This window comes from Arvicanthis niloticus, chromosome 2 (assembly GCF_011762505.2).
Source record: "Arvicanthis niloticus isolate mArvNil1 chromosome 2, mArvNil1.pat.X, whole genome shotgun sequence".
NCBI lineage: Eukaryota > Metazoa > Chordata > Mammalia > Rodentia > Muridae > Arvicanthis > Arvicanthis niloticus.
The window spans coordinates 6,968,882-6,981,597 of NC_047659.1; the positions used below are offsets into that span (position 1 = coordinate 6,968,882).

The window sequence follows — 12,716 nt, forward strand, 5'->3', positions numbered from 1 at the left end:
AAATGGTTGCTGGGAACTGAACTCAGGACCTCTAGAAGAGTAGTCAGTGCTCTTAAACACTGAGCCATCTCTCCAGCCCTAACCTTGCTCTTTTTAATAGCAACTAGTTGTGATTTTTAAAGGTGTTTTTTTTTTTTTTAATTTATGTGTATGTGAATGTGCTTGCACCTGTCTCAAATAATAGAGGTGGGGCTGGTGCCACCGCCAGCACTTCCCTTCATTTGACCAGTTTGGAATGGAGGCACTATTTCTTAACGAAAAAATGTCATGTAGTTGTTTTATTTATTTATTTATTTATTTATTTATTTATTTATTTTTATCTTATTTATTTATTTTATCTTATTTATTTATTTATTATCTTATTTATTTATTTATTTATTTATATTTTATCTTATTTACTTATTTATTTATTTATTTATTTATTTATTTATTTATTTATTTATTTGGTTTTTAGAGACAGGGTTTCTCTGTGTAGCCCTGGCTGTCCTGGAACTCACTCTGTAGACCAGGCTGGCCTCAAACTCAGAAATCCGCCTGCCTCTGCCTCCCAAGTGCTGGGATTAAAGGCATGCGCCACCACTGCCCGGCATGTAGTTGTTTTAAAATGCAGTGTATCAAAATTCAAAAGTAAGGCTGAACATGGTGGTCCATGCCTTTAATCCTGGCACTCCAGAGGCTGAGGCAGGTAGATCTCTGTGAGTTCAGACAGGTCTATATAGTGAGTTCTAGGACAGCCAGAGCTATGTAGATAGACTCCGTCAAAATATATACAAATAAATAAAAATAAAATAAAATTTAAAATGAATTCAAAAGTAAAAACTGACAACCTATTATTGTTGTAAATGCTGTCACTTAACTCCATTAGTTCTTAATATGACCCGGCCAGCGCCCCGATAATCAAGACTGAGTCCTTTTGATGTATTTATCAGCTTAGCACAATTACTGGGCGATTATCCCTAATCTATTTTTCTATGTGCTAGGCCAGCTAACTCCCAGCTACGCTCCCCAAGTTGCTTGCTGTTTCAGTCTCTCCCAGGCCGCCTTCTGCTCCATCAGTCAGTTCTCAGGATGCACTCCTCCTGGACACATGTTCATGGTCCCTCTCCTCTCACAGTGGCCTCCCCCTAGATTCCTTCCATCTCTCTCCTTGTGGTTCCTACCTTTGGCCCTCAGCACAGTAACCGAACCTGCCTACCTCTAGTCTCCTCAGTAAAAAAAGTGGCTGTAGCCACTTTTATTTAACCACTCAGAGGAGATTGGCAAGCAAAGTTTATATATCATTTGGTGTACATAAGAATGTGTTCCTGGGACTGCAACAAGACCTTGGGGGACAGTGTTTAGCATTTGAATACACCTGTCACCCCAGCACATGCCTGTCACCCCAGCACATGCCTGTCACCCCAGCACACGCCTGTCACCCCAGCACCCTATAGGTGGAAGCACAAGCATCAGCAAGTTCAAGGCCATTCTTGGCTGCAAAGCAAGTTTATCAGCTTGGGCTACAGGAGACTCTGTTGAAAAGGGAGGAAGAGGAGGAAAGAGAGGAGGAGGAGGAGGAGAATATCAGAAACAGTTAGGTGTGCATCTTTAATCCCAGCACTTGGGAGGCAGAGGCAGGCAGATCTCTGTGAGTTCTATGCCAGGCTGGTCTACAGAGTGACTTCCAGGACAGCCAGGGCTACAAGACCTACATAGTGAGACCTTGTCTAAAATATTTTTTTTCATGCACACACACACACACACACACACGCATGCATACATAACTGCAGGCTTTTCCACCCATGCCCCAGTTCATGAATAATAATTAGGAGGCTTATAATTTATCAATAAATCTAGGCTTTAAGCTAGGCTTGTTCCCAACTAGCTTGTAATTCAATTATCTCATTTACCCCATTCTATGTCTGCCACGTGGCTGGTTACCTCTCCTCAGTTTCATACATCAACTTACTCCAAGAATGGATGGTGAATCTTCTCATACCTGACTATTTCCCAGAGTTCCTCTCCCTCTCTCTGCTGGATATCCCACCTTCTAATCCTGCCTCAGCTTATTGGCCATCAGATTTTTATTTTGACCAATCAGAAGGTGCCTTACGCTGGCAAGAAAGAACAGAGACACAGCTTCACACAATGCATATAAACACTATCCCTACATATGTGTGTGTGTGTGTGTATGTTATAGATGTATAAATATATATTTATTTACATGCACACACACCCCCCACATGAAAAACAAGTACAAACTCTTGCTGACCCAGAATATTATGATCCTATAACCAACAACAGGCTTTCTTGAAGGTCAGCAAAATGGCTGTGCAGGTAAGGAGCCTTGCTGCCAAGACTGACAACTTGAGCCTCATCTCCAAAACCCACAAGCTGGCAGGGAAGTGAAGATTCCTGCAGACTGTTCTAGAACTAACACACTAGTCCCTGTGCACTCTCTCTCAATCTCTCAATCTCAGTCTCTCTCTCTCTCTCTCTCTCTCTCTCTCTCTCTCTCTCACACACACACACACACACACACACACACACACACACATGCACACATGCACGCACATGCATATATACCTGTACGTGTGCTGTGCTGGCTGGTATTGCATGTCAATTTAACAAAAACTGGAGTTATCATAGAGAAAGGAGCCTTTGTTGAGGAAATGCCTCCGAGAGATCCAGCTGTAAGACATTTTCTCAATTAGTGATCAACGGGGGAGGGCCCAGCCCATTGTGGGTGGTGCCATTCCCTGGGCTGGTGGTCCTAGGTTCTATAAGAAGGCATGCTAAGGAAGGCAGGGGACGAAAGCCAGTAAGTAACACCCTTCCATGGCTGTGTATCAGCTCCTGCCTCCAGGTTCCTGCCCTGTGTGAGTTCCTGTCCTGACTTCCTCTGGTGATGAACAGCAATGTGGAAGTGTAAGCTGAATAAACCCTTTCCTCCCCAACTTGTTTCTTGGTCATGATGTTTTATGCAGAAATACAAACCCTGACTAAGACAAATTGATACCAGGAGTCAGGTATTCCTGACCATGTTTTGGGGAGGACTGTGGAAGGACTTTGGAACTTTGGGCTAGAAGAGCCATTTGGGATGGTAAGAGCTCTGTGGGATGTTCTGTAGCAGCTTGGAAGATAATGCTGAGAACCATGCAAACAATGAAGGGCTGGCTTGTGACATTTCAGAGGGAAGATTAAAGATGCTTATCAAGGCCATTGCTGGTTTGATTGTGAAGATTCTGTGGTTTTGGTTAGCTGGAGCTGAAGAATCAGCTGTGATTAACAAAATACCAGAACTACTAAAGTGAAACCTTTGTGTTACTGGGATGATTGATGCTGGTTAGCTGGAGCTAAAAAAATTAGCAGTGATTAAGGAGAGACCAGCAACACTAAGGTGAAATCTGGAAAGTGTTTCCTGAGAGCACAGAGAACTGTGTTCCAGAGGCAGCCGTGATGGCTGTACCTTGTGTTGGCAGCTAGACTTGGCAATGTGTAAGAGTCACCCAGGTGGTACTGGTTTCGAAACATGAAGGGGTAGCAGCTGATGCTTGGCGCTGTGAGAGGCCAGGAGAGGCCATTGGTGAAGGTACAGCGGCAGTGGAGGTGAAGGCCCAGGACTGAAGAGGTCATGCAGAGAAGTTGAGGCTTAACACCATGATAAGAGTGTATGAAAGCCTATTTATGAAAGTGCCATCCAGTTGCAGCAGGAGACAGCAGTGTTTTTGAAGATGCCAGTACCATGAGATGACCACCAAGAACAGCAGCAGCAGTGGAGTACAGGCAGCTGGAAGACAAGGTGTGTGCTACAAAGGGCAGAGTTGGAGAAGTGACTCAAACCCTTGGAGGAGCCCAGAAGATTGTGAGTGAATCCCAGACATTGGACGGTTAGAGTTTGATTTTGCTTTTATTTGAGTGTGACCGTGCCCTGATATTTTTCCCTCTTGAAGTAAGAATGTTAGTGGAGCCCACAGTTAAGAGACTTTGAGTTGTAAAAACACTTTGAATTTTAAGAGATTGGATATTTTAAAGGGATTGAAATTCTAATATGTAAGGATTTATAAAGACTGTGGGACTTTTAAAGTTATTTAGATCTTGGGGATCAATAAGAAAGTAAGGGTTGAGGCTTAATAGTGACGTGTTTGTGTGTCAAGTTGTACTGACTGGTTTTGTGTGTCAACTTGACACAAGCTGGAGTTATCACAGAAAAAGGAGCCTCTCTTGAAGAAATGCCTCCATGAGATCCAGCTGTAAGGCATTTTCTCAGAGGGTGGGAGGACTCATTGTGGGCAGTGCCATCCCTGGGCTGGTAGTCCTGGGTTCTATTAGAAGGCATGCCGAGCAAGCCAGGAGAAGCAAGCCAGTAAGCAGCATCCCTCCATGGCCTCTGCATCAGCTCCTGCCTCCTGGATGTGTGAGTTCCTGTCCTGACTTCCTTTGGTGATGAACAGCAATTCGGAAGTGTAAGCTGAATAACCCTGTCCTCCCCAGCTTGCTCCTTGCTCATGGTGTTTGTGCAGGAACACAAACCCTGAGAAGACACGTGCCCACATTTTTAAAACAAACACACACAGAGGGAAGCGGTGCTCCTCCAGGAGGCCTAACTTGGCGGCATCCACATGCTGAATTGGGTAAGTTGGTTTCCAGTGGACTTGACGGTGTTGAAATGGGTGTTTGTGGCTTCCTTTAAAATGACAGGTGTGTCATGTTCAACCATATGAAGAGCTGGAGAGCAGGGAGTTGTGAGCTCACAGCTGCATTGTGAGCTCATGACTGAGCTCACAGACACACTTCAGACACAGTGACTCTAGCTAGGACAGAGATGGCTTCCTCTGGCCATGATGTTAGTACTTCTTTCGTGATTCTCATTCCCAGAGAGACATCTGCCAGACAAAGGAAACGGGCCTCTGCCCGGCTGAAGGAGGAGGCCCCAGTGAGGGCCACGTCCTGCTGGAGTTGGGTATGGGGAGAGGAACGGAGAGAAGCAAATGAAGACGATCAGTTAGAGCCTAACGGCTTTGCGGTCGTCAAAGCTGATCCTGGCCAGGTGGTCTGGTGTGCTCAGGTGCTGGGGCTCAACCTGTCAGCTCAGAGATGGCATGTGAGGTGGGGGCAGAGGGGTGGGGAGGATGGGAAGGACTAGAGGAATCTGCCAATCACTTATGAGACTTTTGCTATCCTAAAGGAACAATGGAGGGGGTCTGAGGCCTTGGTTTCCTCAAGGAAAATTCTGATCTGTTTCAGTATCCTCAGAGACCATTCAGCCCAAGCCCTTTCCCTGTAGCTAAGAACTGTGTGTTTTTAAACTGGCTCTAAGGTTAATGGATGGCTTTCTGGGCCTGCTCAGTGGAAAAGGCACTTGATGCCAACCCTGCAAATGTAATTTCCATTCCCTAGACAGAACTGATACCTGTGCTTGGCCGGCTACTGTCACCCTGCTCTTATCTATGAATTCAACCTCCAGGGTGCTGCAAGCCAAAGGGCAGCCATGTTCTCTGCTTTAAGTTGTTTCTGAATCGATAAACACAGCCAGTTCGTGGGTCTGGGAGGAGGGAAGACAGGAAAGCAAGAGGAGAGGGGAGAATGGTTATGTTAATTATGATGAGTCCTCCCAGGAGCAAGGCCTAGAGTCAGGGGCAGTTAGCTCTCTGCCTCCTGTCCTTGGCACTTCTTCTACCTGCTGTGGCTGCCACAGGTCAGAGCTCCAGAGGAAACTAGGTCCTTGGGTGTTCAGGAAGGAGATCCTGCAGCCCCTGCTTTGAGCTCTGGTCCTTCAGAATTTAACTAGGTGGCCTGAGGCCTGGACAGGCCATGTCTGTACCCCAATAGCTCCCAGCATGTGCGACTGTCCTGTGCCTGCTGCTGTGCTACCCCGCTTGCCCCATCACCTCATGTCCGTGGAGCACACGGGCTGTGCTGCCAGACAAGCATAAGAACTGATGTGGTGGGGTTGGGGTGTGCTCACCCTGGGAATCTCAGATCTGAGAGGTAGGGGTGGAGCTGCTCCCTCATAGCCTCTCATACTTGTTCAGGAACATGTAACTATACCAACTGAGAGGACCACGGGCAGTCAGTCATATAATGCAGCGTATGGAGTCCTTTCCCATGCAAATAGGCATCACCAACATCCCAAACTCAGCCAATAGAAACTTTTACCCCAGACCCCAAATCCCATCCCACTCCGTATCCACAGGAATAAAGTGCACAAGTTATTTCACCAAGGATCATCTGAGAGTGGCTGTCTTTGCCGAGCTATAACAGTTGAACAGTTCTCTCTCACAACGCATTTATGGTTGGATCTTGGACCCGCCTGGCTGGCCAGGCTCCTGCTGGCTGCAGAGTCTCATGTCAGAGTGGCAACAGCTCACTCTACCACTGCTGCAGCTGTCGAGGGACCCGGGACCCCAGCTACCTGCCGAGTGCAGGCCACTCAAAACCTTTACTCCTCTTTTAATGCTGGAAGACTTCCAGCATTCCTGGCTGGTCCAGAGTCCTGTGGAACATATTCATCCCGGACATGTCTGACATCCCAAAGGGAAGTGGGCAGACTGTAGACCACACATGTCCAAGGCAGTGAGGTGACCCTCTCCCACATGGCCTTCTAATCCCACCCCTCCTGTGTTCTGTGACAGGTGCCCACAGATGGCACTGCTCCTGCACCTGCACCGCCAGCTGCCGCTGACACTATGTTCCTTGGTGTTGTTCCTTGCGCGGATGCTGATCTCCTCAGCAGGGCATCACCTCAGGTTTGTGCTTCTCCCCTTTGCCTGCCGCCCTCCTCTCTGCTTCCCAAAGGACTCCTCAAGTTCTTTGCTCTTCTCTCTTCAGAGGGCTTGGTCCAGGTGCTGCTCCTGGAGCCTGGCGTGGGGAGGCCACAATGGGGAAGGCTTGGGAAGATGGGTGTTGAGATGAATTTGGCCCACTGCGTCCCTGTGTGACAGTAAGCAGAAGCTGAATGTACCTTATCTCTTTCTACCCATACAGAGCCATGATGCTGGCAATTGCTCTAACCTCATGGAGGAGACCAGGTAAGTGTTTCCTGCTGAGGGCGTCAGGGCAGGCCTCTGCCCTTGAGCCCCGTTCCCATCAAACTGCCTGCACCCCTGACCTGAGGTCTCCTCCCTTAGGACGTTCTCATCGACTGAGAGTCTGCGACAACTTTCTCAAAAGCTCAATGGCCTTGTGTTTGAGGTACCACAGGATTGGGGTCCAGAAAGAAGGTAGAAAGGAAAGGAAAGGATGGTGGAAAACGAGGCAGGGATTCCCGCGAGACTAATTCATGAGAGGCTTTTGTCATACTTGAGAAGACTTGGATTTGGACCACAATGGGCAATGAGCTTTTATCCTGGTGTGGAAAGTCTGAGGTGACAGCTGTTGAGCGGTGGCAGGCTTGAGCCATGCGGGATAAGAGCCATGAGGAGTGGCACAAAGGGGGTGTGAGCGAGCAGGAAAGCAGATTCTGCTAGTTGAGGGGGAAGGAGGAGGCTACAGGGATTAGACACTGAGGGTCACAGAGCATCTCCATGTGAGGTATTGTCTCTCCTAGTCTACATCAACGGGGAGGGCCTCACATCTTCCAACATGAAGGCTTAGACCAAGGACTACATGAGACCCTGTCTCAAAAATGCCATGGGGGCGGGGGGCGGGGCTTGGAATTTAGCTCAGTGGCTACATTCTTATCTACTGAGCACAAGGCTCTGGGTTCAATTCCCAGAACCATAACAGAAAACGAGATGTCGTGGGATCACAAGAGTAGGTTTGAGCAATACTTAACCAATCTGAGCCACTTGAGGACATCCAGGTGAGAAACACTGACATCTGCACAACAGAAAGACAGCAGAGCTGTGGATAGTCCCTGCTGGGGCAGTGTGCACACACGCCAGAGACAGGAATTCCCTTTAGTTGAGAAACAATCAGGGACAGTGACAGGCAGGCTGGTCCGTTCAGACCCTCGGTATGAGACAAGAGCCTCACCCAATCACATCTTAACCAGGCTCTGCTTTTATAGAGCATAAGTACCAAGGGCATTGGGAAGAAAAACATCTCTAGATCCAGTTCCGTGTGAGAACAGCTGTCTACTTTGCCATAGCCTCCAGGGGGCAGTGTTCACTCAGTAATGGGTAGCCTCTCTTCTATGGGCCCCTTTAGTCTGTGCAGGCTAACCAGTCTTCCTTTCTGGCCACAAGCTGGATCTTTCGGCTTTCTTCCTGGGAGCAGCAAGAAGCTACCTGGTTGGAAAAGCAAGGCTGACAGACAAGGCATGTACACTCTACACAGACACTGTTTCATTATATCTGATGTAAACCCTACTTGAAAACTTTTGAGAGCCAGGTATGATGGCTTACACCTAAAATCCCAACTCCAGAGGCTGAGGCAAGAAAGAACAGAGTTCAGGGCCAGTCCTGCCCTCCCAACATAGCCAGGCCCTGTCCGAAAGTAAAAATAAATTATCCTAGCAAGTGCCAAAGAAGCTTCAGCCTAATGACCAAAACCAGCCAGGGTAAGCATGTAGAGACCCTATCTCCAGATTTAGTAGTTGGGCTGGAATTCAGCTCGAAGCCTGCATTCCCAGCATCCCTCTACAGGACTGGAAAGAGGACTTAGTGCTTAAGAAAATGTGGTTCAGCTCCCAGAGTCAATACCCACCAGCTGGTAGTAGGCAACTCCAGCTCCAGGAACTTCTCCTCCTCTCCTGCCCTCTGTGAGCACGTGTCTGTACAAATCCACATATTTTAATTACATTTTTCTTTAAAAACTAAAATTTTATATATCTCATCCTGAACCTGTGGTGCTCAAGACAAAAGTGCAGTGTAATCTCCATTCATCCCAGACAACCAGAAGGTTGGTAATTTCTGAGTGCCATGTGGTAGGACCATCAAATTGCACCCTATCCAACCTTTCTCAAGAGACAGGTACACTCCAGTGACAGTGTGACAGAGGCCAGGCAAAGCACCTAGTGTTCTCATAGTGAGGAGGAGGTGGGGCCTCCAAGCCTGGTCCCTGGAGGCACTGTGAGGAAAGGTCCTCCAGGTGGGCAGAAGCAGAGGAGGGTGACAGTCACACAGCCAAACCAGTCACACGCCGAAGGTTTCAGGAGACAAGAGTTGAGAACTGCAATAACCAACATTTACACAAGTCTGAGGCATTTCATTGACCCCAACGATGGAGCAAGGTCTTGAGGACCAGTCTGAGACAGCTGAGGTACAGAGTGTGAGGCACGTTACATCTGAGACATAGCGGTCTGACTCCAGAGCTGCCTCCCCAGCAGAGGCTAACCTTTTAAACAGTGTGGTGTGCTGCACACTTTTAATTCCAGCACTTTGGAGGCAGAGGTAGGATCTTTGTGAGTTCAAGGCCAGCCTGGACTACATGGCATATTCTGCAAGAGCCAGGGCTTATGTATCAAGACCCTTTATTTAGAATGGGATAGCTTGATACAAGGTTCTCATGTGTAGCAGGAGGTACTAGAAAAAAAGAAACTGCCTGGCTTGCTCTCGGCCTGGCCGCCATGTTCCCGCTCTAAGTTCCCGCACTAATTGCCGCACAGGCTGGCCAGTGAGTGGCACCAGCCCAGGACCCACGAGATGTTGTCATGGCTGTTGCCTCCACTGGTCAGCTCCATGGCCTCCAGCCCCCAAAACCCAGGGAATATCCGCCACCCCCATGTGGTAAATATAACAATTCCAGAACCCCATAGAAAGAAGACTCTTAATGCTAAAGATTAACCAAATAGATTTATATATCAGCAAATACCCAGTACACAAGATGCCCACACAATTAGAACTGTTTTCCCAAATATCTAACCTTGATAATAACTACCTTTGATAGCTAGAGACATGAGGGCAACATCTGCTGCCATCTCCCTTCTCCTCTCCTTCTTCCTCTCTCTCCCTCTCCTCCAAGCCACCACCCCCCAATCACTGGGTCTAGCCTTTATTTTACAAATTAAAGTGGGCAGAAGGTTCACAAGAAATCACCTGTATACTGATTCAATCCTCTTCTACAGGGGAAATCGGAATTTGCATCAAAATCAAAAGATGGCCTTGAACTCATCCCTCCTGCCTCCATCTCCCAAGTGCCCAAACCATGCTCAGATGCCTAGTTCCTGTCTAAGGGAAGGAATTCGTGGAAGGAGGAAGGATCCGTAATTTCTCTGAGCCCTTCGGCATGAGGTCTGGAGGCTGGAGGATGGCTCAGCAGTGAGGAGCACGGGTAGCTCTGGCTACTCTCACAGGGAATGAGTTTGATTCTCAGCACATACATGGCAGCTCCCAACTGCCTGTAACCCCAGCTGTGGGATATCAACTTTTAGTGTCTGCACAGGCTCCCACAAACATACACACACCGCAATTTTTTGAAGATTTATTTTGATGAGTGTGTGTGTGTGTGTGTGGTGTGGGTGTGTGCCACATGTATGCAGGGATATGTGGAGCCCAGAAGTAACATCAATGTCTCATAATGGCTTTTCCACCTTATTTTTTGAGTCAGGGTGTAAGTGAGATGTGGGTCAGTGGGCTCTAGTGAGCCGCCTGTCACCACCCTTCAGCACCTGGCACCACTGTGCTGCCACACCTGGCTTTTACATATCACAGGTGCATGCTGCCACACATCTGCACATGGGTGCTGGGGTCTGAACTCAGGCCCTCAAGTTTGTAGAGTAAGCACTTTATCTGCTGGGCTGTCTCCCCAGCTCCAGGGATGTGCTAAACAAACGTTTAACTGCTAAGACACATTCCCAGGTTTCTTTTTCATTTTCACTTTGAGATAACATCTTGCTAAATTGCCAAGGATGCCCTTGAACTCGCCCTGTAGCCCAGGCTGGCCTTGAATGTGTGATCCTCCTACCTCAGCTTCCTACAGGCCTATTCCACCAGGCTAGCTTCTGTGGTGTTCATTCGTGGCGCCTAGCTAAGCCTGCTAGGCGAATGCGCTACTGCTGACTAATCCCCCAACCCCTTTTCATTTTGATTTTGAGACTGGGCAAGCTTTGAGTCACTCTGCCATCAAGATGGTCTTGAATTTATGATCCTCTTGTCTCAGCCTTCTGAGTACCTGAGATTACATGTCTGTGTCACCAGGCAGCTTCCTTAAGTGTGAATGGCATCTTTTGCCTCTGCTGCGTGTTCCCTGCCTGGTGCCTGGTGAGATGGCTGCCAAGCACAAGTAATAAAGCCCAGACAAATCCTCCACGCTGCTCAGCACGGTCTCGGCTCTCCGCCTCTCAGGAGAGACCTGATCTCGCAGCTCCCACATCTCACAGGCCGTGGTGTTCCTTGGCTGCTGTCCGTCCGTACCCTGGAGCCGAGTTGCTCCACCGCCCTACTCTGGCACCAGTGAACCTGCCCAGCTGGTTTGCCGGGGAGGAGCTGAGCTTGTGCAATCTTTGGGGCAATTCTGACTTCTGATTTACCAGAACTTAAAGTACGTGCAGGGGCCAGAAGTGGGACCGTGTAGGGAGAATGACTATAACCTGCTCTGTGGACTCCACAGGGCTAGGAGGCTCCAGATCCGCACCACTGGCCTGACTGACCACACCGTGGCCACCCACCTGAGAAGCTTGTCCCTTAGCCTCCACCACCCCACAGTATTCTCAGCCACCATCTCTGCTAGACCAGACCTTAGGCATTACTAATGTCTGCCCTCTTGTCTCCCAGCCCATGCGACAAGGCCTGAACTTCCAGCTGAGAAGATCAAAGGGGCGGGGTTGGGAGCTGTCAGTCAGGCTGAGCAGAGGCTGAGGGAAAGGGGCGGGGCTGTCAGGCTGAGCAGGAACTGGAGGGGGGCAGAGGCCAAGTGAGATGCTCACAAGGTGGGTATGGATTTGTTTGCTTTTTTGTCTTTTGAGACCATGTGTACCCCAGACTGGACTCAAACCTACAAGACTCAAGATTCCTGAGTGCTGGAATTATTGCTATGGGCCATGATTCCTGAAATGATGGTTAATCTCGGTAACTTGGTTAGATTTGGGATCATCGTGGAAACAGGCCTGTGGCCAAGGGTGTGTTGCCGAAAGATTTAACTGAGAAATGAAAGCCCTACCATAAATGTGCACAGAACCATTCCATTTGCTGGGGGGGGGGCGGGGGGGTAGGGGGGATCCAGGACAGGAGAAAGATGAGCAAAAGTATTCATCCCTCTGCGGAAGGCTCAGTGTGACCAGCTACCTCACAGTCCCAACACCGCACCTCCCATGCTACAACGGCCCCACCCTCAAGCTGTGAACAAAAATAAAGTTAGTTTGTTTGAGACAAGGTCTCACTGTGGATGGCCTCAAACTCAGAGTTCAGCTTCCCTCGGCTCCAGGTTGCTGCGTGGGGCCGAAGGTGTGCGCCATCGTGGCTACCTCTGGGTGGGGGTGTGCGCCATGGTGGCCACCTCCTAAGTTGCTTTTCTCTCAGCCATTTTGTTGAAATGAGAATACAAACTAACATAGCTTTTCACTTGTCTGCCTGTGGCTGAAGACATGGCGCAGAGACAGCGCTGAAAGCTTCCTCTCACCAGGCCTGGTTTATTCATCTATAAAAGATGCCTGTGGCGGCCACGTGAGGGTGAGGCTGCCTTAATGACTGTACAGATGTCAGTAAATGGCAGCTCAGTGTTAAAATGGCCACACTGCTTGTTCTAAGCACATTTCAGGCCCTGGAGTCATGACTGTGGGATCTTAATGAGCCAACTGCCCACGGGTACAGAGAAGGGTGACCTAGTGGGCTGAGGAGACTACAGGTGTGCCGTGG

The 12,716-nt window shown here is 48.7% G+C and overlaps 1 protein-coding gene across 1 annotated transcript; it reads left to right on the plus strand.

Annotated features, from left to right (window-relative positions):
• The first annotated feature begins 4,782 nt into the window (after positions 1 to 4,782).
• Positions 4,783 to 8,732, plus strand: LOC117704109 (golgin subfamily A member 2-like). Its single transcript, XM_034496103.2, has 4 exons — positions 4,783 to 5,047; positions 6,615 to 6,728; positions 6,967 to 7,010; positions 7,110 to 8,732. The coding sequence occupies exons 1-4, from the start codon at positions 4,805 to 4,807 to the stop codon at positions 7,204 to 7,206; spliced, it is 498 nt and encodes a 165-aa protein (XP_034351994.1). The 5' UTR covers positions 4,783 to 4,804; the 3' UTR covers positions 7,207 to 8,732.
• The last annotated feature ends 3,984 nt before the right edge of the window (positions 8,733 to 12,716 follow it).